This window comes from Hydractinia symbiolongicarpus, chromosome 13 (genome assembly GCF_029227915.1).
Source record: "Hydractinia symbiolongicarpus strain clone_291-10 chromosome 13, HSymV2.1, whole genome shotgun sequence".
NCBI lineage: Eukaryota > Metazoa > Cnidaria > Hydrozoa > Anthoathecata > Hydractiniidae > Hydractinia > Hydractinia symbiolongicarpus.
Genome location: NC_079887.1, coordinates 20,493,206 through 20,520,028, shown reverse-complemented (window position 1 = coordinate 20,520,028; position 26,823 = coordinate 20,493,206). Strand labels below are relative to the sequence as shown.

Below are 26,823 nucleotides of genomic sequence, written 5' to 3'. Positions count from 1 at the left end.
TGAGCTATGCTAGATACTTCTTCAATTTTTTCAATTTCCGGTTATTTTTTGTAACGAGGCGGAATATATTCAACTTAACCGTGACCGCGCCATATTGATTATACTCCAGCTTGTTCACCACGGTAGGCACTATAACCAGGAATCAAGTCGGAGGTCTTATATAAACTTATTTTGGCGAGGTAACCTGATGGTCTCGATAGTCCAATAAGCGAGTAAAAATGTTTTGAACGCCTAGGGAAAATATCAAAACACTCTAAGAAGTCACATAAATAAAACACGTGGTTTTATTTTAGAAATTGGTTTCATTTTGAAAATTTCGTACGTTTTTAATTTCTGCTGATTATAAAAACATTCTCTCGAAATTGATTGATGATTAACATAAAAAAAGATGGGTTTTTGGTTACGTAGTAACTTTATTTCATCATAGTGATAAAATTTAACAAACCTCGGAAAACAGAGAAAGTAAAAGAGAAGAAAGAAAGAGAAAAGATATTGAAAAAGCGAGTAAGTTTAAGAAATACCTGATTATGATTTCAACTTATTTTAATAAGTTTTACTGGTGTACTATTTTTTTATTTTAACTTTCATGTCAAGCAGCGAAGAGAGCGATGTCGGAGATGGCACTGAAGACGACATTCAAGACGACAAAAAAAGAGAGAAAGATAACAATAAATAACGGCACAGAAAATCAAATGTCAGATAAGACCATTTATGACTTCTGTTGAAGAATCAGTTAAAGCGCACGAAGTGTTATATGTAATTTATTTAATTTTAGATAAGTGTGTTTGTGCGGATTCCTTGGAAGAAGCAAAAAGAGTTATAGAAAAATACGAGACTAAAAAAAAAAAGGTTTTTGCTCTCCAGGTTGGTTTATAAATTAGAAACTATTTTTCTGACAATCGCAGTCTAAACCGTTGATCAAATTTTGACTTTTGTCATACATATGATTTAAAATGTACCGTCTAGATTGATGCTAACACGGGATGAAAAAGAAAAGTTTGCGCTAAAAGCTTTAAAAATAAATGGTGACAGAATAAAGAAGGTGCACGGTGAAAACGAACTATATGGATCACATTCCCTGAATAACATTCTGGACATTTTGTTGGAAAGGTATATGTTTAAAGCTTCGTGTCGTCTTTGTAGTTGTGAAACTTAAATAATTAAATCGTAATTAAATCGTAAATTTTATGTCACAAAAAGTCGATGAAAGAATCATTAAAAGAATTTCCCAACTAGTTGCGGAAGGAGTGCGTCAAGTACGAGAAATGGAAACACACATTAAAATATAAGTGAAGAATGAATTGTTTAGAGACGACAGTGTTCCACCTACAACAAACAGGAGATTTCATCCTAAAAGAACAGGGCGACTGTAAGAAGATTAGCAAAAATGGACCCGAAGATATCTTCTTTTTTAGAAGGTATGGTGAAGTTGTCAACAACGAAGATTGTATACAGCCAAGTGGTGATAAGGATGACAACGATGATATCAAGGTCTGTAAAAATTTATCTATGTTTTTATTTTTGCTTTAATTTCTTCGCTCGGAATACACACACTTTGTATTCATCTCAACTTTAGGTAACTTCAATTTCCACGAAGCAAAGACTTTTATTCGTGCATCAAAGTGATGATCAAAAAATGCTTTGAAATACGGCAACTATATATGTCTGCTTGACGCAACATATAAAACCACGATTTATTCTATTCCGTTATTTTTTTTTGCCCATAAAAACAAACGTCAAATATATGGTTGTAGGATCATTTTCTGTTTAGGACGAGACCTTAGTTGTGTCAAATAAGCATTTTATACAAATCCTTCACACTGGTGCACTGCATTGGATTAGTGTAGGGAACACTACAAATCATAACAATTCATGTAATGTTTATGTTAGCTTAAGTAGTGCGTGACAAATAGCATTATTCTGCCACCCAGCAGATCCGGAGATAAGGGTTAAGATATGTTCCGTCCAGCAACCAAAAAATTCTGTGGATTGTGGGCTATACGCCATTGCGTTTGTAACACCTATTGCTTTGGGGGGGGGGGGGTGATCCAACTAAAGTAGTTTACGATCGTAAAAGATTGCGTCTGCATCTAATTATGTGTTTGCATCAAAAAAAAATGCTTCCTTTTCCTGAAGAAAAAACATTAACACCTTCAAGATGCGAAATGAAAATTTTGGCTATTAAGTTGTACTGCAGTTGTCGCATGCCCTACGACGAAGAAAACGCAGATGACATGGCCGAATGTTCGAAATATTTACAGTGGTTTCATCAAAAATGCGAAAATATCACACCAATAATTTTTAAATCAAGAAACAAAAAATACTTTTGTAACGCTTGCGTTGAGGGGAAAAAAATGTCAAAAATAAAAATTAAGACGTCATATTATTATCTCGGTTTTTATTTGTTAACCACCGAGATTTGATTAAAAGTGGTGGAGAGCTCTTTGAATGTAAAAAACACAACAATGAAGTTCTTTGACGAACTTTGACGAGTAACTCGAAGAATTTAATTTAAAAGATTCGCTGGTTATGTGCCTACCGATTTATCCACTCTCGGACCCTTCAATTTTAAACCAGAATTTTCTTTGGAAGAACTGAATAAATTAGGAACGTGTAGTTCCGAGTAATGCAATGGACACGGATAATTGGTACGTTTTTTTATTGCATCTTATTATAAGGGTTAAGGGCAAAAAAGGACTGGGGAACAAACTTGTGTTATATCACAATTTCTTTTTAGTTCACCACTAATTTAAAATAATAGATTTCCATTACCCCCGTCTTATGAAAGCACATGTTCTTGAAGGATTCTTCCATGTTAAAAAAACATTCAGCGCTGGGGGAAAGAAAATGCAAACATGGGAAGAAAATATAATGATTTTTTTGACATGGTTTTGTTTTGGAAATGGCTGTAATAAATGAAACTGTGTTGAATTTTTCTAAATACGAGAAAGACAAATGTTTGGCTGTTTGGTGAAACATAGGTAACAAAAAGACTTACTTGTAAATCTCTTTCGAAGCACTCTGGTTCAAAATGTTGAGAACAAATATCAAACCCAGAGTCTTTTGGCAAGGTACCACTTCTTTTTATATTGTGTAGCCATTTATTCCGAAGCTCTTTATCTTTTTTCGCACTAGGAATGTGATAAAATAATACCCGGATTTTTCTTTCATTGTAATCTTTTTGTCGTAAGCTTTTCGTTATCTACCTCCTTATTTTCCTCGCTTCCCTTACTCTTTTCTGTCTTTTTATTATTGCTACTTCGATTTTTACAGCCGATGGCAGCACAGTTTGGCATATTGAAATAATAATATGCATAAACAAAACGCTTCTTCGTGTGATTACACCTAATCCCCAACACCGAACTTCGCTTTTTGAACTATAAAGCGTCATAATTCAAACTCGACCGCTAATTATGTTAACATAAGAACAAAAGAAATTTTACCGATTTTAATATGGCTTCTTGTTTTGATAGTATTATCAAATTCATCATCAAATTATCTAATTGTTTTTATAACCAATCATAGTTGCGAATTGATATTCACGAATAATTTAGTCACACAACCGCCAAAATTTCAAATTAAGTTTCTATACAGACACCTGCTAGAACCTCACGCAGTGTTTCAATAGAATTAAAAGAGTTGTTTCTCCTTCAGGAAAGAATACACAACCACGTGGATTTTGAGCATTAAAGAAGTAGATATTTTATTCTATTTTGTTTTTCTTCATTTCGTTCGTATGTTTTGATGGATATATATAGTGGGGTGGCAAACTTATATAGGGTTGGAACTTAAAAGGCCACATATCCACCCCCTGACTCACACAACCGTGAGATAACTAATTTGGTTTGCCAAATTGTCAAAGACAGCAATGAAAATCCATATGCCCCATTTTTAATGCACAGTGAGTAACTACTTTTTCTCACCATAAGTCGCAAATTTATTTTGAAATTATTTTACATAATTGAATTGTTTGTTCATATACAATAGGGTCGTGTAGCAGATATTATTCCACCCTGAAACGAAAGGAAAAGGAGAAAGATAATGATGGAAGTAATGAATTAAAACGTAAAAGAAGGCACACAACTCGTCAGCACCGGGTATGTTGCGCTGTTAAATTTGAAATAAATTATGCTATACTAACTTGGCTATGGTTTTTAAACCATACTTAGATTTTAATACTTTTTTATGTCAATAAATATACCTTGCTCTTCCATTCCTCCTAATTATTTTTCTTTAAGTACTTTATTTTAGTTATACCGCCAACAATCAGAATACGTACCAAGAGATAAAGCCGGTATCTGGATGTTATGCAACGTAGAAATAATCAGTGACGAACATTCAAATAATGAAGCAGAAGGATACGTACATCCACCGAAGTTCAAAAGCAAAGAAGTCATTGTACTGCTTTACTTTATTTACAGCAAACGCTTGGGTAAAGATGAATTGGATGCAAGGATACCTGGAAGCTACTTGGATCGAGATATTAGAGGAAAGGTTGAGCCACTGTTGTTAATGAACCCATAGATAAGGTTTTTAAATTACTAATTTAATTTCTTACAACTATTTCTAACACTTTAATCTTTATAAATGTGTATAATTTTTGTAAATATATCTGTATATACAATAACGTTTAAAAAAAATTTTTAACTAACAAACTTATTACATGCATTATTCTATAAAACCTTTTTTGCTCAACAAAATGACGACAGCAACACCATGCACAGCTCCTAAAGCCTTCCTCAAAGTTTAAGATTCTACCTGGAAAATTATCAAAAGGAGTGAAATGAGATAAACCTCTATAATTCCCTCAGGCAGCACTACACCATATTTGCTACGTATTTTACCTCGTACCTTTGTATAAAGGTTGCATAGTTTATTTAAATACGACACGAGTATTTTCGTATACAACATTATACGTATATATACGCCATGTATATTCGAGACATATCACGGCTGCGATATTTTCGTATACTCTGGGGTCCCTATACGCAAAGTATATTTTAGTATTTCACCATAGTATACAAAGAAAAACGCTTTGGTATATTTCCGATCTTGACGGTATACATAGAAAAAAAACTCGATTTATATACTCGTACATTCAGTATTTTTGTGCAGTGCAACCCTGTGTCTGAAGTGTGTTATCTGAAATTAACCTTATATCTCCAGGTTTAACATGACATAATCAAATCTATTTTAATGCTGTGTTAAAAGGACGGCGACCGAAGAAGTTTAATTGTTTAAAGTAAAAATCAAGATTTTTCTTAAATCAGTTTAGAATATTAAAGATGATGAATAACTGGTTAGAACAACATATACACACAACCAAATCGTTTTACCGCGCAAATAAAAACAAACGGTGTATTAAGAATTGCACATCTATCTATCTTCACTATTGTCCTGCCATTATGAAAGAAGGCAAGTCCTATGCATCCCGGTTACGGTTATGAACATAAAACAAGAAGCCACGGTCGGTTTAAAATCTACGGTGGAACATTTGTGCCACCTCGACTTTATTAAAATTTAATTAGTTATAACACACTTTTTAATGAAATCTGTTTGACGTTGTCAACACAATTTTTTTTAAATTTCCCGGTGTTTTTAAATTACTGCTAACGTTTTGTAATTTCCCGCTGCGAATATATTTCGAATGTTTGTTCTAAAAGGAAATTCTTTAAACCATGACGATAGTTGTGATGTTGTAAATGTTGTTGATAGGATTTGTTGTATACAAGCAATGAGTTCCATTTTATTTTGGCTATTTCCCATATAAAGTGTGAGTAACCAGTAATTACATGTTTGGAAATTTTGGAGTAAATTTACATTGTTCGATTTTTGAAATTTTTATAATCTCTCTCGTTTTCCAAAATTCCAAAAATCGAATTAAGCTTATTGCAATTTTTTCTCTCAGTCTCAAACATGTGATTACTGGTACTAACTCGAGTTATTTATAAACGAAAACTCGATTTTTAAGTAATAATTATTTTCGATTTGGAAATCGTTTCATTCAGGAGATTTCAGGAGATTAGTACCAGATTACTGGCACTAACTCGAGTTATAATTCATAACTTGAGTTGAAACTTAATATAAGTTGAGGTAATACAACCAACATGTGTGATTTCACCGTATAAATCAAACATATCGAAAAACATTTCAACGTACGCGTTTCAGCCGAAAATAGTTAGTTGCGTTTCCACTTGCATCTTCGCAAACTGTAAAGCGGAAATTAAGGTGAAATATTTCTATAGAAACATTTGAAATTGTTCTATTATTTTGCTATTGCACATGTGTATTTCAAAAAAGAATTGTTGCTGGAGATAAGTAAAAAAGCGAAGTCGAAGCGCAAGGTACCTGTTTGTATAATAATAATAAAAATTTTAAACCATCAGAAAAACGTGAAAAAAGGAAAAGACGACTCTGTTGGGTAAAACCATTAACTTAAAATTGTAGAAAATTATAGTTAAAAATCTTTCTCGTTTCATCTTCGCAACAAAAGTTGATTTTACATGCTGCAAGAGTTTACGATTTTTACCAACTGAACGGTTAAATTTTTTTGGTCCTGAAAGAAAGATCGAAGAAAACCGAGGTCGCACCAGTTCATTGTAAACAATGATTTGTGTACATTTCTATTGGGAAGGAAAGTGTAATTATAGATCCAAGCTGTGAGATTTTTATATTAGAGCATATTTACAGTCAAATATTTCATTAATTCGACACTACAATCCATCTGCTTTATTTTCTTCTTCTAAACACAGGAATACGTACGGATATTGGCACAGTGGCATTATCAACTCTATTAGGTATTAATTCCTTAGAATTATCTGTCCCTTTAATGATGTGATTTCTCCTAGAGTATATCTTATAAAAGCGTTTGTTGCGACTTGGCTGTTTATGTTGTGCTGCAACAAAAAATTTACTAAACAACAGGTTCTGTCTTTTGTCTTTATCTACTTGGTTGACTTTCTGGATTTTATTACCAGAAAAAAACTGTGCAGTGCTCTTGTATGAATTATGATCTGCTAAATTATGTCTTTTAGTGGCGTGGGTTTGATACATGGCGTGGTTATGCGGGCCGGCACTAACCAGGCCGTTATCCGTCACGCTTCCGCTTGTTTGCTGGCCATCTAATTTTTTCTGATTAGACAATGCCGCATCTTGGAGTTGATTGAATAACTCTTCAGCTTGCTCAACTGATTGAAAGCTCGTCTCCTCATTAAATCTACTTTTAAAGTCACCTAAAACTTTTTTATCGACGTCTTCTTCACTGTGCGGCCTTTCTGTGATATCTTCATTAGAATGACTTATTTTTACGGGTTCGGCTAAGTTTAATTCGTGTCGCTTGTCTTGATCTTCATCGTTGTGATTATTTTCAATTTCACGCTCTCCGTCATCGTGGTGGTTCATTGCTGCGTAGTTTGGCCGATCGTGGTAAAATTCATGGTCAGCGCCTTAAAAAGGGAACTCTAGGATGGTGAAATTAAAATGTTAACATTATTTTCAGTAAAAAAAATGAATTTTTAACAAAATCACGTGAAATAGCTATGAAGTGCTAATAACTAAATTTTGACCAATAAAAACCTTGCATTCTTATGTCCTTTGTTCAGACAGCCACATGTAATTTGATTCCACACTTGTTCCCAAGGCTATTTTTTAATGAGTTTTGGATGTTTTGAATTATAAGTCAAATGAACTAGTACAAAGCATTAAGTCCAGTGTAAGTTAGATTTTTCTTTTGGCGACCGGCATGCGTTGCTGAAAAGTGAAAATTTTACCTTCTAGTTTGACATCTTGATTCTGTTCATACATACTGCTTTGTTGTCGGTCTGTTTCTGGTTTCGCATTCATCGGGGGAGTGTAAGTATTTGCGAGCTCCTTTAGTTGCTCTCCTTCGCGTTGATCCTGAATGGGTAGCTCGTTCTTCCCTTCTTCTAACTTCCGTTGAACTTCCATTTGATCAATATCTCCTTTAAGTATGCAAATTTATGTGGTTATTGCATTTAATTACGTAAGTTCATTCGTGTAGGTAAAGCTAAATTCACACTTAAAAAGCTGTTCTGCGCCACGACGCATTTTGGACATTTTGGACTGTAAAATTACATACGCTCGCTTTTGGTGTGTGAAAGGCTCTGCTTTTCCGCATTTTTCTTTGTTATTCTGTATTCGTGTCTTTTTCTATTGTATACAAAAATAAAACGAAGTGTTTTAAAATATAATGCGAATAAAAAGGTTTAAAGGTTATGCAGCGACGTTTTGCTGCGCAGGGAACTGCGTTTTAAGTGTGAAACGAAAAACAATGAGTACGAAATGACATCAAAATTTAAGAAAAATGCTTTGGTTGAGTCATCAATGAAATATAACTCAGTTTTAAATTTCTGTAAATAAAAATATAAAAAGAATAACAACTTTGCTACCGACATTATCTTCAATGCCTTTTTTTAAAAAAGGCGGCTATATATTTATATTTTTACAGGTTCAATTTTGTGAAAAGAAGATAATGAAATAACAAACCTTCCTGTGTTTTATCATTAATATCAATTTCTTCATCTTTTCCACCAAACTTTTCAACTCCTTCGTGAGGTCTTTCTAAACCTAACAAGAAAACATGAAAAAATATAAAAAAGAGATTTCGCAAATGTTAGGACAAACCAGAATATATTTTCTCTTTTCGATTTCTGCCAACGGTTTTTCCGTCCCGATATATAAAAAAAATATTTATACATTTTATAGATAGCTCTTTTACATAACTAGGCCACCCTCGTTCCCACGGACTATTGCCTTTTTGATATGATTTATATTAATAAATATAACAAAGGCAAAAATCCCTTGAAACTAGCTGAACTATTATGCTTACAAACCTCACCTGACATTTAGTATCATGACAATTATGTTTATTTCATTAAATCTTAAATTTTCTTACTATGTAAAGACTTGGGTTTCACGTGAGATATCATATCATGAAAGTCATGCTGCCGTCTTTCTCCATCGTCCATATCATCATCATCACTTACTTCTTTTCGTGGGTTATCTCTATCTTCCCCTTCTTCTTCCTAAAATAAAAGCAAGGGCGTTGAATACACACTGGCGTTAAATGCAAACGGGTGTGCTCCGGGCATTAACTCTGTGTCAACTCCGGTTTTTGTATTATAATTTCTTATCAATGTGAACATACATTTCTTTACCGAAGTGATTGTTTTTCCAAACCTCCTTTTACCCGTATATAACTACAATGACAACCTGGGTCACAATCCTCTTAATTTTTAGACACATACACACATACACATAACAAAGACAAGTAAGCGAGACAGAGGAGAGATACACATTTAACACTTACACTTTTTTCATTCCCTTTATCTTCGTCTCTGTTTTCTTCTCTCTCATCGTGACTTTTTTCAGCTGTTTCTGAATCTTCCCTCTCATGCAGATGTGACTTATGCGATGGAGAGTGTACGCTATCTTCCTTATCTTCATTCCACCGCAGTGCACCTGTTAGAGGAAAATCTAATTCCGAAACTTTTATCAAATTTACATAAGAAAATCTTTTTCGGAACTACGGTAGACTCTCTGTAATTCGACTTCCCCTAATCCGAACCTCTCCTTAATTCGAACAAATCTTCTGGTCCTGTCAAAATCCCTTAGCAAACTCTCATGATTCACTTCCCCAAATTCGAACCATATTTCCGGTCCCTTTAGATCATTTCACCCCGTAAATCGAACTTTTAAAGATCGAATTACGTAAAGTAGTCATTTTATCTCCCTCTGCTAATCTTTCATCGAGTGTAAACACGGTTTTACATGTTCAATTTCAAAATCGAAGGTCTAGGATTCTTTTCAAACTACAAAGGATATATTTTTGGTATTAATCAACAAGATGGCGACTCTTTAGCAAAACGTCGGTACAATAAAAAGTCTATGAAAACAAAATACAAGGCACTCCAACAACTTGAGAAAGGAGTTTCATCAAGAGAAATAGCTGCACAATTTGGACTTCCTAAAATACTCTTTCCACCTGGTAAAAGAATAAAGTAAAAATCATGGAATCATTTCAAATCATTTCAAAGTGGTTTGCAAGGAAACAAGAGAATAAGACCAGAAACATAATATTTATGACTTTTTTGCAAAATAAGAAATACGTCTGAAGTAATATAGGAGATATATATCTCAAGGTATTTAGATGGATGTATCTATGAAGTCTTTTTACTACCATCAACCCTGATTTTTGGACAAAATTTCACAAAAATTTATGAACTTCCCCTAATTCGAACTCTCCCTAATTTAAGCTTTTTTTCGGTCCCCTGCGAGTTCGAATTACAGAGAGTCTACTGTACCTACAACTCGAACATAAGATTTTTGCAAAGGGCCATTTTTGGCTAGTTCTCGAAATAACCAAAAGACATCACTTGTGCAGTACTCTGCATTCGGTATGTCGCACAGGATTCATTTACTTTGCAAGCAAGACAAGCGAGTTACCGACATTGAAAATTTCCTGGGAGCAGTTTTCACCAGGTCTGCATTTTAGTACAATCCATTACATCAAAAAATCGCAAAATTTGGGCGTGCTGGCGTTAGCAAAAATTAGCAGACCTCAAATTTTGGATTTAACCAAATAACAACCTCGCAGTGCGTGTTACTTATATAAAAATGGTTGCCTCGATTGCTTGTGGTTTCGAGCTTGAAAATTCGCCCTCCTTTGCAAATCTTTATGTCCGGGATGGAAGATCAAATTACGACGGTTTCATTTTCACAAACACATAAACAACTAAGAAGCATACTGATATTTTGTACCTGTATTTTGTCTTGATTTTTCATCCTTCTCTTCCGTATTTTCTCCGTCTGAACTTTTGTTATCCCGTTCTGCTTTTTCAATGCTCCCATACGCCTTTTCTTGCTCACGCTGTATTTCCTGGACACAAATAAACAACTCAATTCAGTATGTCCGACATATTGAAAGTTTAAATCTATAAAACCTAGTACAATCAGTTGACATAACTTTTTAAACAGGCAAGCGTTCTCTTTTTTTATTATCCTGGCATCTCTTAAAGCTGCAGTAATGATCGGGATATAGGAGTTTTGTAAGCTGAAAACTTAAATTGTTTGAAATATCCCTCTACATCTAACCTCTACAAACTACAAGTTTAACTCGCGATATAGGTGTATCGTAAGCTCATACTGTTTAGCATGCACCTATATTTATAGAGATTTTACTTTTTCTTCTCCACCAGAATTTAAATTGACCTTTTCTCTAGTTTCTATATCTTTTTCTACATCATCTTTTGACGACTCTTCCTCTTTTTTCTTTTCTTTCATATCTCTTTCTTCTTTTTCATGTCTTCTTTTTTCTTCTTCTTCTTCTTTTTTCTTTTCTTCTTTTTCTTCTTCCAGTTTTCTTTCCATTAATTTGATTCGTTTTCGTTTTCTTTCACGCTCTTCTCTTTCATCTCTCTCCTTTTCACGCCTTAGTTGTTCTTCCCTTCTTTTTGATTTTCTTATGGCCTCCATTCTTTCGATATCTTTAGCTAGTTGTTCTTCTCTAGCACTCAACTTGTCATTAATTTTATAAACTGGTTCAACTTTCTCATTACCACCATCACCAGATGAATCGTCTTCCCCCGGATAAATTTTTTCTAAAGTAGAAATATTTGATCTAACATCTCCCTGTTGTTTTTTTCTTTTTTGATATTTACTTGTGTTTCTGTAATTTTTTTTTGTTTACCAATCAACCTTGGCCAAAAGACTTATCCGCAACTTTAGCAGACTACTTTCTGTTAAAGACAGCTTCTGTGTGCAAAAGAATAAATTGAAAACATTAGTAGTACCATATTATAGCTTAAGATAACGTATTCAATTCTATTGGCATTGCTGTTAACGAGTGTTCTGCAAAAGTAGTGCGCTTAGATTATCCATTTAAGCTACCTCCAGCACTGGTTATTAAAACTCTGCCATCCTCCCATCAGTATTTTTTAGTCATCATTTAACATTTCATCCCTATTACTAACTGTTACTCAAGTGTTTTTTTTTTTTTTATAGTACGGTCTAGTTCCAGGGCTATTTTGCGGGAATCTTTTTAATAACAGTAAGAACTAAAGATCTTATTCTTAGCAAATTCACGCAAACTCTCTCCCCTCAAAGAGTTCGTAAGTGATAATAACCTAAAAACACTCCTTTTGTAACATATAGATCAATGTGTAAGAAAACCTACTTGCATAATTGTATACCCTCATAAACTCTTCAGATGTCGGCTTGCCGTCGTCATCAGGTTTTGACGGTTCCGTATCATCGTCGTGGTGGTGATGATGAAGACGACGATGATGATGACGTACAACGTGTTTATCGTCATCTTTGTCGTTATCTTCATCGTCATTATCTTCGTCGTTTTCATGAGATTCTTTTTCTTCACCTTCCTCTGTAACAAAAATTTAAAAGCGGTTTACTTCTGTGAATGCTATCTATCACATGATATTTAAGAAAAAGCAAGAATTGGAAAACTTTAGTACGTACAATACAACAATAATATTTTTCTACAAGTACAACATATTACCTTTTTCTTCTTCGTCCCAATGTTTTTTAAATTTTTCTCGAATCGAGCCTTTAAGACCTATTGGTTTAATCAAAAAATCTCTCTCTTCCCCATTTTCTGTTTTTTCACCTTGCCTGATAAGGCAGTTGCCATTAACATCACTTCTTTTGCACCAACCACCATGCCCACCACCGTACCCGCCGCCACCACCATGTCCACCACCCCCACCATAATCGCCGCCACCCACATGCCCCATATTATGTCCCCACTGTTCTTCTCTATTATGGTGAATATTTCCAGGATGGAAGTCAGCATGATGCACTCCACCGCCACCTCCTCCATAGCCACCACCACCGTAACCGCCATGATGCATTCCACCGCCACCTCCACCATAACCACCGCCACCATAACCACCGCCACCATAACCACCACCATCTCCTCCATAGCCACCACCATCGTAACTACCATGATGCATCTCGCCCCCACCACCTCCATGTCCTTCATGATGTCCTACCTCACTACTACCATGATGTCCTGCCCCACCTAAAATTAGATTTTGTCTATTACTTAAGCATACATACATGTATATATAGCCCTTATATTACGTCCCCAGTTTTATCTCTATAAAAAGTCAAATCAAAACATGTGCCAGAAGTGTTTTAGTTTTAATTAAAAAGAAAGTAACTATAACCCTATAGCTTGATATGGTAATAATTGGAGAAAAACGAGTCAACATGATCCGTATACCTCGGATAGTTTTTTGTGTCAACTATCGCTTAACTGCCATGTTAAATAAGCTAATTATTTATAATCCACAAAATTCCACTAGTTTGAAAATCTAAGGAAATTCAGTAGCTTCCCAGGAAATTTCCCTTCGCTGCTCGCAGCTACCATCTTTAATTCAGAAACAGACAGCAAGCATTATAATATAAACTAGTCGTCAGCCCGTGGAAAAATCCACGGGGTCGCCCGTCCTTTAAATTAACCTGTCGCAACAAAGTGGACAAAAATATATCGCATTTGGTATTGGTGCGCATTATAAAAATTTCGTGATTCCATTACGGGAAGCGGCTCTCGCGGACACAGACAAAATGCGGCTATTATTTAAGAGATTTCGTGCATGATTTTGCATGACTCGTTTTTGGCCAACAGACAGCCAACATTTGTTTTTATGGAGAAACTGGTCGTTAATTCAAGAAAAAAACCGCAGGTTCGCCAGTGATAAGCTGCGCGCAGCTATTTTAAACAGGCAGAATGCGGGTGAGAGACATACTGATAATACACACTAAATTAGAGAAAAAGTGACCATTGTAAATAAAATTGTCGCATTCATAAGTTAATAAGAACTAAATTTTACTCTTATGTTTTTTTTTCATGCAAACTTTTCTAGTAAAAAAAAAGTCGGCAAAAAGTGACTAAATTCAAAAGTTCAGTCGGCAAAAAGTGACTAAATATAAAAATTTAGTCGGCAAAAAGTGACTAAATTTTGTCGAAGTGACTAATATTTTTGCTGACTTTTTATTTTTGCCGACTAATTTTTTTTCCGACTTTTTTGACTGACTGACTTAAAAACTTCTTACCGTGCCCCATGCCAATAGGAAAGACATGCGGCATGTCATGATGTCCGTGGTCAGCCGCTATCTCCTCCTCCTCATTCATGTGATGACCTTCATGGTGATGATCCATATGGTGGTCCATGTGGTCACCTGAGTGATGTTCCTCATGATGCATATCGCTATGACGTTCGTCATTGTCATGGTAACGATCGTGGTGCAAGTGATGGTGTTCATAAGGTTCCATTTCCTGAAACGTTTTGCACACTGCATGCTCACATGATGAAGTTGTTAGTTTAGAGAAAAAAGAGTTGAAAAAACAACTATCCGCCCTGTAATCATGACAAAGCACTGTAACCGCCCTGTTGGAACTTTTGTCACAGACAAAAAAGTGTAACATCTTAAAATCCGCAAAAAATAGTTTTAAAAAATTTTAAGTTATTCCATGGCGAAAAAAGAAATAAAATGTCCCATGTTACATTCTCGTCTCAAGAGCTCTTTGATATAAACCTTAAAATTAAGCCTGAACCCGTAAAAAAGCGTATGTACATTGTTATAAAATAAAAGATATTTAGTCGCAACAACGGCTACAAAAAAAAAAGGAAAATTGGACGCTGCAGCAGATGAAATCTGTTTGGTATGAGTTTTTTAAGTATTTTAGGTATAAGGGTGGGGTGCATTAATTGCCGTTGTCCATAACTTTTGACGAAGTTTGGCATAATTATTTTTTAAGTGACGTCATCAGAAATTTTATAATCAGGAAAATTGAAAACGCCATTATAATCCCGTCCATAACTTAATAATCCCGTCCTAGAAAATTTAATTTTCTTAGTGCTAACAGGCGGGAAAGAATGCACGAAATAACGATATGGCTTTGGGATACCATTGGAACACCAACAGATTGACTAAAAATTTGAAATATTTGTCTTTTATGGGCGGAGTTAGAATAGTGAAAATTGAAACAAACAGATTTAAAAGTCTTTCCAAGATGGCGGACACTTTTTTTCTGACGAAAAATAATCCTATATATATTTGTCTTGATATCCCATTCTTCACGCAACGCATTGCTGGAAATTAATTGCGAAATGAAGATTAATATTGGTGTTAATATGAAAAATGGATGAACAACCAGAAAATAGAGATAAACAAATAAACAGCGAAACGCTGGTGAAAACAAAGATCATCAAAAGGCTTTAGAAAGACGACTAAAATTATGGCATAAAAGTAATTTAAGAGCATTTACGAGTGAAGCACAGCAGCATAGACCTAACGGCTCTTGCAAATGTCATGGAAAACTTTGCTAAGAAAACATTCAAGATGATATGCTCGAAGCTTTTCTCGCGTGTAGACTGGTACGACTTGATAAGCGACCTGGACTAAGGCCGATCGGTGTAACGAAGTTCTCAGTCGGATTAGCGGATAAGTCGTTATGGCAGTAGTGAGGTAAGATGTCATTGATTTATGTAGTGAAGTATAAATGTGTTCCGATCATGCTACTGGGAGTGAAGCAGCGATACACTCTAAGAGAGAGATTTACGAAGAAGAAGAGTCCGAAGCTGTACTTTTATTAGATGCTATTAATGCGTTCAACAGTATCAACCTTCAGTCAATATTGCACAATGTAACATCCTGTGTCTGATATTTGGTCGTTATGTGAATAACTATTACTGACCTCCAGCAAGACTTTTCGTCATTGGAGCATATAATTAGCTGATATGCTCCAATGATCCAGGGAAGGAACTACTCAAGGTGACCCTTAAGAAATGACTATATACGCAATTGGCCTCACACCACTTGTTGACAAAATGTTAGAGGTAATCGTCAATACAAACATGGTAGATTTCGCTGACGATATCACTGCTGTGGAAACGTTTAAAGCATTAAAAATATGGTAGGACAAATTAATTGGCATTGGTCCGGTATTCAGCTAGATCCAGCAACCAAAAATTTTTTTGGGTAATTGTCAAACAGCAACATGAGCAGAAAGCCATAGAAATCTTTAAAAGTTTTCAAATATCAATTCGTGAAGAATTTAAAAGCGAATACTGTCAAAAACTGATTGAGAAGTGGATAGATAAGATTACGTTGCTCTCTAAAATCGCTATGACTCAACCACAAGCAGTCTACGCGTACTATACCAACGGATACCAACACAAATTCTCATACTAACTCACAACCATACCAGACATAAAATAATTTTTAGAGGAATGCATCAGACACGCTTTATTACTGCCATTACTGGGTGACATATTGTAAACGACGATGAGAGAACACTTCTGTCTTAACCACCAATCTTGGTATTAGAGTTATTGCATAAATGACTTTAACAAAAACTTGATGCAACTGACAAAAAGATAGGAAATGATTATGATAAAGACTTTACAACAAGTAAAGAATGAACGTCAACGAAAAGGTAATGAAAAGCTGAAGCAGCTGCGCATAAATATGTCTGAGAAGACAAAAAGAACAAAATAAGCCAATCAAGAAAGCGGTGCATCAAATTGGTTAACCAGTCTGCACTAGAAGATTTTGGATACGACTTAAATAAATAACAGTTTTGGGGTGCTCTGCCATTGCGATACAACTAGTTCATTCTAAGACTGCCAGCTGATTGCGTCTGTGGTAACAAATTTAACATTGCACACGAGAGGGCTCCTGTGTGAAAAGGGAGGCTGTGTAACACTGTGCAACAACGAATAGGTGTGCCGAAATGTTAGAAGAGAACCAAGCTCAAAATGGATGGCGAATAGTTATTACAACCAAGTGCGAACAGAAAGCAAGAGGCACGTTTGGACATTTTTAGATGCTCACGATACTCAAAGATACATTCCTACAACGAACGTGTTTTGCAAGTCAAAACAGAACTTCTGCGCCATTAGTGTTTTCCACAAACGGTGGAATGGGAAGAGAATGCGAAACATTCTATAAATGATTAGCAGACCTGATTTCAGAAAAGAGAAACGTCTCCATCACAGCAGCAACTAACTTTATCCGTACAAAAATCTCGTTTTCCTTATGGACATCTACATTACTTTGCATAAGAGGCTGTAGATCTTATAGAAAACGTCATAATCTAACAAACATGGAACTCTCTAACGTCGTATCATACATTCCACAAGTAGAATAAAACGTTTTTTTTATATTAACGAAAAATTTCACTTTATATATGTGTTTGTATTAGTTTGATTGTTCGTTAGTTGTAACACTTCGATAGATTATAATATATATTTCAACAGACAGCACAGCGTTGCCAAAATGTTTACATTAAAATGTAAATTTGAACTTTCCATGCTCGTATCATTACATCAGAATTTATAACCTTTTCAACATTTGAGAGGGTTTACTATGTTGGTTTTGAGTAATATATAAGAAGTCGTAATATCATCAATGAGCGGGATCAAAATTTTTAGAAAAACTGAGAATATATACAATTTTTTATGACAATTAGGCCAGTATATTAAAATTTTCGTTTGTCACACCACTGAATATCAAAAAGGGTTACACTTTACATGAATGTCAATTTGAGTGTCAACGATTTCACACACAATTTTCGATTGCATGGATTAAGCTAGAACTATTATTAATAACAGTTGCTAGTTTGTGGAAAATTTTACTAGTTTGCCCGACATACACATTCCGGGCATTAGGTTTTCGTCTGTCGTAATACCGAGCATCTCCATTTCGCCCGGTTTTAGATTGATTATAACATAAGACGGATACCATTATGGAGACTAGTCGTTAGCCTGTGGTAAAATCCACAGAATCACACAGTACATATCCTGGGCACAGCTATTTCTTGCAACTACAGCACAAAGCAGAAATTTGTTAACTATTTTGAACTAGTCGATGTTGGCGGACAGACAAAATACGGCTAGTATTATAGAGACAAAACATAGTATTTTACCAAAAAAATGCTTACATGGTGATTATAATGATTATGATGCTCGTGCTCATGATGGTAACCTAAGCTGCGAGTGTATCCCTCTTCATCTTCACCATGGTGGTCCTGAGAAGAAAAAAGAAGAACGAAATTCAGCAGTTGTCAAACCGTTAACGAACAATATTTGATTGCTTCCATGACTACAATAATGCAACTTGGAAGGAAGGTAATGCTTGACTAGACATCGTAAATCTTCTTTCCGTGATGTTTGGCTATAACTAACGTCAAATAACAGAAGTATTAAAAAAGATTTTATATGTGTCATTATTAATTATTAAAGGCGATTAGAAATATATTTTAAGTCAAATAGATTTCCTTTTCGCGTCTGTTTAAAGGAATTCTGAAGTTCAATTTGCCATTTCCCAAATTGATCCGCTTCGCGAGGAAAACTAAAAATGTTTAAATTATGAAAAGGCTATTTGTTACCATTTCATGATGTTCACCATCTCCTGAGTGATGTTCATGCTCAATGTGATGTTCTACAGGTTGCACATGATATTCATGATAATCACTATGGAAATAGTTGTATATGGGAACAATATCGCTATGAGCTGGATGCAGGTCAACATGTAGATCACCACCAGAGAAATCGAAGTCAGCTCCTTCAGGGTTTGCTTTGATCTTCATCTTTCCCATGTGATGAGAGACCTAGGTTGAATTTCTTCATAATTAAATTCCCAGTTACATAAACATTTTTATAATATGTATAATTTAGCTTCATTTCCTAAAAACATTTACCGTAAATAAATGCAATTTCTTAAATCCTTCTTTTTGACGTATCAGTAATTGTTGCGAGTATTAAATGTTCATACTAAAACCTGGAACCATAATGAAAAGTAACCATGTAATTAATTTTTTATTTTTTCTTATATCTAGGCCAATTAACATTCTCATTTGAGCTGGAACTTATAAAGTCTATAATGCTGTTACAAGTTGTGTGCTGAACTCTCTCAGAATCAGGACGTGGCGTTTTTGTAAGAGGGCTTGAATGTTAGATAAGACTGGATACGCTTCAATATCAAGGCATTGTTCTTATTGCTACGTCCCTAATTAAAGAAAAATTGCCACCCTTTTGGCAAAAATGCTAACTGTAACTTGTATATTTGATGTGTCTCTCCGCATATGTGTTATTAGGTTGTGGAGATAAGAGATTTGTACCAAAACACAAATGAAGTCGGTTTTATGCCAAATCTTTTTGGCCTGCAACAAGAAGAAAAATTAAGGAATGACTACAATCGAGTTTCAGACAAATTGTATTGGGTGCCGTGTGAAGACGTCGCGAGACCTTAACTGCCTGTTTATCTTCTTATAAATCTCTTAATAGCTTACACGATAATTAGAGTGATGCAGACGGTTGCCAATTTCTCCATACGTCAGCATAAAACACCACATAAAAACAGCGACTTTGCTGCGCATTCTCCACGTCATTTATGCTTCCATTGGTAACGTATCGCGTACTTCTCACAAAACTAACATTTCACAGCAAGAACAAACAACGATACTGAGCAAACTGTTACATACTGTACTGCATATAATACCACAAATCATGCTGCATATGATTCTTATTGTATTGTTCCAGCCGATTGAACACATGCCAATCGAGAATAAGCAACATCTTCTTTACCAGGCGACTAAACATGCTAAGCAATTGAAAGCAATGGCTTTTCAACAGACGATTAAGTACCGATCTCGTTTCCAAGGCGTTTTTAATGAATGTGCTGTAATAACACGGCTCTGGAGCTAAAACGCCCTGGAAACGAGGGTGATGAAACGCATGTTAACCAAGAAAAGTAACAATTTCGTTACCAGCCGATCAAAGACATGTTAATGATTTAAATTCCGGATTCTTTTTAACTGAAGTAGGAGTATTGTTGCTTCACAACGAAACAACATATGATCCAATCGTGTATATAAATATTGAACTTTATTATTGAAGCTTTTCTCAACTATATAATACAGCTGTTAAGATCTTTGGTATCAGCTTTGGAAATTTTGATCTTTACTTCATTCAAGAATAATTTATTTTCGAGCACTTTTAAACCTTTAAAGACGCGCGTTCTTGAAAAAACGCTTTTTTCAGTCAACAAATAAGTATATCGCGTGATTGTCTGAGGACACAACCTAGACGTTTCATAGTTGGTAGCTCGTATAATTCTCTTTCTAAGACGTTCGAATCATTTATTATGACAACCTATTTGTTCTCAGGAGTTATGGCGGTCTCACTGTGGGGTTGATATAGCCTTATTTTGCAAAAATATTTTAATACAGTTAAATGCTTCGAGCTACATATAAATACAAAAGTAAATAATAAAGATGTTTATGAGGTTATGTAGTAGCTAGCTACTTACCATCGCCCATAATAATAGTCTTGCAGGAATCTAGCTAGCTACAGCTTTTCAAACGTTTAAATGTAGTTTAGCGTTGTAACCTGTTTTACTCTACAGCTATGACTAGTTCATAACTGACTGAGTATCAGTGTGTGTAGTTCGTGAGCACATCCGAGAGTTTTTTTCAACGATATAATTGTCTGTGACTGCAAGTTTATATATCATCAACCAGGTTTCACTTTTTCTTTTAAGTTTGTAAAAACAGGATACGGCTGTTTCAGCTTGTTTTTAAAGTAACGACAGGTTGTTTTTGAAGCAATCTAAAGTGACTAAATTGACTGATTGGTTTAAAGCGAATAAATTACCTCTCAACACTTTGAAAACTAAATATAACTACATTTTTCATAAACTTCAAAAAAGATGACATCCCTTTTAGGTTACCTGAAGTAGATTGATCGTGTAAACATAAAAATGGAATATTCCATAAAATTTCATGGAGTTTAAATATAAACAGTTTAGGAAGCATATATACACTGCTATTTAAATAAAGCTACTGCACAATCACAAAAACAAGCCAATAGGATTATATTACGACAGAACTAATATTCTCAATCTAGGCCACTGCTGAAAAAACTGGGTATTCTTAACGTATGTCAGCTAAACTTTTTGAACGCTTTTCTTTTTATATTTTTATATTTTTATTTATATTTTTAATTGTTATGAGGTGTATGTTGATAAAAAAACATAGTCCTGTACTTTTTTATGCTATTTTATTCAATGTACCTTATACATATATACTACTGTAAGAATTTAGCTTGTACTTATGTGTATGTAGAACTTCTATCTGTAATTTTTTAATAGTTGTATGTAAATTTCTTCTGACGAAAGCAATTAACGTTAAAAAAAATACATTAAAGTTGTTTCTTCTTCTTCATTATCTGGTGCATGGTTTGTTTGCACTATCTTCCGACGGAGAAAGCATGGACATTGTGAAACTACCTGTAAAAAAATTAACGTGACACTCATTATAATAACTGTGCGCATCGTGCAAACTGATTTTTAAAAATGGTAGTTGAAACTGCAGGATTTTAAAGATGTTATTAACTGTTATATTGAATGTAATAATTTATACATTATTTTTATACTAAAAAATAGCTATTACATTTCGCATACTATAAAAGTAGTTATTCCATATTTTTTTTAAACATAAAATTCCAAATATAGTTTTTCGGTTTTAGCCTTTGTTATTTCTATTAGTACTTTGCTCCCATGAAACGGAGTATCGCCATTGGACTAAAGAAAATGTTTATATGTTTTGGGAAGGACAAAATTACACAATTATATAATATTATAATAAATTATATAAATTATATAATAAAATAATATTATTATGTGTTCCATTTGCAAAATATTTTTGTACAATTTTTAGCATCTGCCATGATTCGTCATTTTGAAAGGTAAATTTCCAAATGTACAATTGTTCTATAATGTGCATGCAATAATCGTGCAAGTGTTCTTTTTAAGGTGTATTTCCAATACCAGCTGAGCCTGGTCCTCTATATCCAGATTTTTTTGATCCTGGTCTTGGTTTCTGAACGCTACTTTTTGTTTTCTTTTGTTTATCTCCTTTGATGGCTTTGCTTGCGGCGTTACTGACTAAGCTTTCAGCAAGCTTCGCCACTTGTTTAACTGCTTTGGCTGTTTCGTTGGTGAATTTATCATCAGGTGTGGCATCCTTCTTCGTGTGAGCAATCCCACCACGTTTGTTGATTTCCTCCGTGGCTGCTGTGTCGCTATCCAATGTCTTCAACACTTCCTTTGCTCGTGCTAAAATTGATCTCACTGTGTTTGGCTCTGTAAGCTCGTACGATTCAGCATCGTTTGCTTTTGGCACTGTATCTTTGGCAGTGTTTGATGATTTGGACGACGCTTCTTGTTCTGGTGTAGTGGTTCGGGAATCTTTTGATTCAGATTGTGTATCTGATTTTCTTGTAACCTTAGATACAATGATGGGCGTTTCTTGTTTCTTTAAACTTCTAGTAAAAGCTGGCGAATTAAGCAGTGTGTTGGTTATTTCGTCTTCTTCAGTTGCAACAAATGGTGAGTTAGTTCGACCAACTGTGGCGCGTGTCTTTTTTGCAGTAGTTTTGGTTGCTGCTTTCGCCTGATTGTTATATTGCTTTGCTTCAACTTTTTTCTCGATTTCAGGTTTTGGAGCGGGTGATTCTCTTATATCTTTAACATCAGGCGTTTTAATCTCATTCAAATGTTTCTCCAGTAAACCCATTAATTCTTTAGAAGAGGTATCTAAATAAAAAAGCATATGGACGGTTACAAAATGAAAGAAACAAGTGATAGGGCTTAACCACTTCTCAGAAAGGCTTCAAGTATCAATGAGACCCAGACATAGTGCTCATACAAATAAAACGACATGACAATCTTTTACAATAACTTTCGCATGAAGTAAAAAAACCAGTGCTAGTTCATTGAACGCTTAGCTTTTTGTGTTTTAAGACTTAAGCCCTTTGCTACTATAGAAACATAGAAATAAGGTTAAAACATAGCAATCAGTACAGAAAAAGAATAAGAATTTGTTTTAAACAACGAATTGTTGTACCTTGTAATATTTTGCTGTCATCATCGTCACTATCCTTATCCTTGTCTTCCTTCTCTTCAACTACGAAAAAGACAGGACACGTGTAAAATAAAGAATTATTATACTCGAGTCCCACCATTGTGATATGCTAAATCTATTTTTGCTTTTTAAATTTCCTAGCATTTATGAGAGTAATCTTCAAAAGAAAATGATTGGGTTATAATACTTCTCTAGCTCACTAAAAATGTGTCTAACAAGTAACAGTTGTCATTCCAGGCGTATGCCAATGGACTAAGAAGTTTTGTAACAAAGAAATCATTTGAAATACAAAGTTTTATAAAAACAACCAAAATCTATTTTACTTACTTGAAGATTTTGTAGCTGGTCGACAAATGTAGTTCAACATTAGATATTTCAACATTCCTGCACATGGGGAATGTGTGTTGTCCAAAACAGAGGAATCAGCTTTGACTAAACATTTGTGTTTTCCATCGCATTGTTTACGTAAATAAGTTGAAGCTGATTCCGAAGAATCACATTCCATACCTTCTTCAGTACCACAGTACTTAGAGCTAGACCTGAAATAAACAAAGAAAGTAATAATTTATTTATTGAAATTAAAAATGTTTTTTATTTATATTTAATGCACGTTAAAAAGGATCCAACACAATGACTAGTCAAGGTTGATTTTTCATTGCTGCACTTCCCTTTTTCAATTTCCTTTTGCTATTTTGCGCACTCTAATGTTTGTACGCGTTTGAAGGCAATTAAGTTTCAATACTCATCTTCTTCCTCACAAAATAGTAAAAATGTGTCTTATGCTTACGCTTGTTATAAAAGGTTTTAAAGCACAGCAACTGGTTTATTGGTTGCTCGAACCGAACTGTTCTCCATGTCATGTCATTAAATAAGGTACAAAAATTATAATAAAACCAATGCTGAATATTTATGATAACAGCTGATAATTTAGTGTTCTATTCCCCTTATAACCAATGTTTCTTATATTTGAATTAAATAAATTCTCATATAACTTCCATTTAAAGAGAACTAAGACACCTACCTCCTTCCCCAGAAAATATCATTCATCTGCATCACCCATCCTGATTGACAAGAAAGTGTCGTTTCTGCTGAATCGCACAATGTAACGCCCTTTGACTCAGGAATGCATGTGTAATTGACAATTAAATATTTGTTGACTCCAGGACAATGATGACTGCCATTTTTTTGTAGCAAGCTATAAATGAAGGTAGAATGAAATTACTGTAACGAAAAGGAAGCTAGTTAGTGTCTTTCCGTTAGATGCAGCCAATTTGGCTTGTCTGGCATGGAAACTAAATAAAATTAACTTAACATTTTTGATGAACATAACTAAACCATAAGAACACACCAGCCCGGCTAAACGAGCTAAACAATAGTTTATAAGCTTATATAAAGTGACAAAAATGTCAAACCTTCAAATTTTAGGCATTTAGAAAATACAAATAAAATAATTCTATTGTGCACAAAAATGAAAGAGTCAGCTCGTTTAGCCGGGCTGGTGTGTTCTTATGGCAAAATTCCATCCCGCCTTGCCGAGATCTTGGTCAACCGTGCCAGCTCGCCCCCTATGAACAGCTCCTTAGAGAAAAAAACAAAGAAAATGCAAATAAATAAATAAATAAATAAAAAATAACCGCACCTGTGTTTTGCTTCCAGTTTACATTGATTTTTAGTTTCACAATATTGTTTGACAAGAGGCAGTGTTTCATCTGATCCTTCACAATCAGTGACTGGATCTCCATCGTCGGAAGGACATATTTTGTCTGATACCCTCCCCCAGAATGCACTTAACACGGCAATATCTGAACCATCGCGACAAGCAATGTATCGTTTTAACCCAGTGCAAATTGTGATGTCGCCATCTAGAAAGAGAAGAAGACATAATAGTTAATATACATTTAACGTATAGAACTTTTTAAAATTGTGTAGCAAAAATAAATTTCAGCAGGGTGTGGTGGAAGAATAACAAGTAGGTTGGATTAAAAATTATCTCAGCCGCCTAATTTAGGGATGATAAGTCAGGAGAGGCTGATAAAGAAAATTCAAACTTTAGTTGGTCAAGAATCTGATATTATTAGGAAAAACTTAATAATAATAGTTGCTTTCGAATGTCAGGTACAATAAATTGGATTGAAAATTTACTCTAAATTAACATAAAGGATAAACTACGACAGGTGTATTGACCACCTGGGCTAAACAACTGCACCTTTCTGAGTTCTGAAAAACAAAAAAAACTTACCCGATGACATGTCCATTTGGATCGGCATTGCTCTTGCTTGCGACTCAAGCATACCTGTTCAAATGAAAAAAATGTTTTAAATGTTAAAATATATGCAAGCAAACACTTTGAGACAGGGGATTTTAAATAGTAAAGTGGTAGTACGTGTCTAATTAAGGTTTCGTAGGTTTACACACCATAGTACCAGCTGCACCATGAAAAATGAGTGCCAAAAATTCCGCAGCTTTAATAGGAGGTTAAGGAGCCAGTATGTACACAGTACCATTTTCACTGTACCGTCCGTATTATTAATGCCACAAACCCGAATTTTCATGTAAGTTATACGCGCTTCGAAATTGTCAAAGTTAACTTGTCGCTGTTTTCAACGGATTTAGGAATTCGGGTTTTAGGTCATTTGGTGAGAATCAAAAACTTAAAGGGTACTCATTTTTTTCTGGCATCAGCATGCTTTTCCGGAATATGGAGCAGATTGTGTCTGCATACTTTGTGAAAAATGCAGCTATCGCATTTTCACGTTGGTTACTAAGCCTACACCCCTGTTAAAGTGAAACTTTCGTAGCCTACTGATTGCAGAGAATGGCCAACAGATGCCGAGTGGCCATTTCAACAAATAGCCAAAAAATGGCCTTTTGCAATAAAATTATGTGCGGAATTGTAGCAGTAGCTGAATAAATTATTGTTGGTAAATTGAAAACATCATACCTTTACAATATGTTGACCTTAACATCTGAACGAATAAGACAAGAAACAGATTCTTGGTAATCATCTTAATTAACTAAAACAAGAAAATTAAACAAAGGGTAAAATCATCTGCATGGAAACATCCTATTAAAGTCTAATATCTTTACATTTTATCCTCTTTTTTAAGTTAGGTTTTTGACTGTGTTATTAGAAAACTGATAACATCAAGTTTTGTTAATTCTGCATACAAAAGAAGTAAAGGGCTATATAAAACCGATTTGAAGTAACTGAAGAGGATAAAAAGGATGTCTATTGAGAAGATAGTAGCGATCAAATCAATCTTCAGCCACCACGATGAAACTGATGATTAAACTAAATCCTAAAAGCGTTACTTTGAATTCACATTTGTTGATTTTATCAGCTATTAATACTTCACAAATCATTCTATTGAAACTAGTCTAACATTTATCGTTCTATATATATTACATTACCCTAATAATATATATTTAACTGAAGATATCAGAGCCAAAAAACTTCCACCTTTAAATAGTTCTCAAGTGTTTTAAATTTATTTGTTTTCTCCCTAAAGAATGCTCAAGTGAGATAAACAACTGGTCAGATATAATTGCAAGATCGATCTGGCAGAAATTATACTAAAAAGGATATCATCTTTGATGTTTAAAAAATAATTGAAAGCAACACAGCTCACCTTTCTCGTTTTTGATCTAACTGCCATAATAAAATCCAATTTGCTTTCTCATGTACAGGATTGATTTTTCTCTTTTAAAAAAAACTTTTGTATAAAAAACAGAGGGAAACTGTGAATGTTTATAACCAACGTGCTGGAATCTCGGCCAAGTGAAGAATTTTTCAGTATGCAAAATTCGATGATGCGTTAAATTCTTTATGAGCTTGTGCGATCGAGCGTGCAACACGG

General features: G+C 34.6%; 2 protein-coding genes and 1 long non-coding RNA gene across 8 annotated transcripts; 1 reads left to right on the top strand and 2 right to left on the bottom strand.

Annotated features, from left to right (window-relative positions):
* The first annotated feature begins 371 nt into the window (after window positions 1-371).
* On the top strand, window positions 372-4,686 carry LOC130622956 (uncharacterized). Of its 5 annotated transcripts, none has more exons than XR_008981124.1 (7): window positions 372-504; window positions 595-694; window positions 776-864; window positions 967-1,110; window positions 1,201-1,491; window positions 3,988-4,097; window positions 4,239-4,686. It is a non-coding gene; the product is annotated as an uncharacterized LOC130622956 (long non-coding RNA). The 5 variants fall into 5 exon arrangements; XR_008981125.1 differs by having other exon boundaries at window positions 412-504; window positions 598-694; XR_008981122.1 differs by having other exon boundaries at window positions 595-864.
* A 1,967-nt stretch (window positions 4,687-6,653) lies between these two features.
* On the bottom strand, window positions 6,654-20,169 carry LOC130622947 (sarcoplasmic reticulum histidine-rich calcium-binding protein-like). 2 transcript variants are annotated; one of them, XM_057438406.1, is made up of 13 exons: window positions 19,334-20,169; window positions 18,431-18,652; window positions 17,984-18,070; window positions 14,092-14,314; window positions 12,533-13,054; window positions 12,194-12,397; window positions 11,200-11,618; window positions 10,780-10,897; window positions 9,329-9,480; window positions 8,915-9,044; window positions 8,506-8,586; window positions 7,770-7,961; window positions 6,654-7,445 (listed from the first exon to the last, which is right to left on the bottom strand). In XM_057438406.1, the coding sequence occupies exons 1-13, from the start codon at window positions 19,430-19,432 to the stop codon at window positions 6,730-6,732; spliced, it is 3,165 nt and encodes a 1,054-aa protein (XP_057294389.1). In that variant the 5' UTR covers window positions 19,433-20,169; the 3' UTR covers window positions 6,654-6,729. The 2 variants fall into 2 exon arrangements, with proteins under 2 accessions (XP_057294389.1, XP_057294390.1); XM_057438407.1 differs by having other exon boundaries at window positions 11,230-11,618.
* A 1,553-nt stretch (window positions 20,170-21,722) lies between these two features.
* On the bottom strand, window positions 21,723-26,822 carry LOC130622950 (uncharacterized). The gene is made up of 8 exons (XM_057438409.1): window positions 26,596-26,822; window positions 25,908-25,980; window positions 25,206-25,259; window positions 24,606-24,828; window positions 23,988-24,161; window positions 23,294-23,505; window positions 22,949-23,008; window positions 21,723-22,638 (listed from the first exon to the last, which is right to left on the bottom strand). Exons 1-8 carry the CDS (start codon window positions 26,620-26,622, stop codon window positions 21,851-21,853), a joined length of 1,611 nt encoding a protein of 536 aa, XP_057294392.1. The 5' UTR covers window positions 26,623-26,822; the 3' UTR covers window positions 21,723-21,850.
* Window position 26,823: the final 1 nt, after the last annotated feature.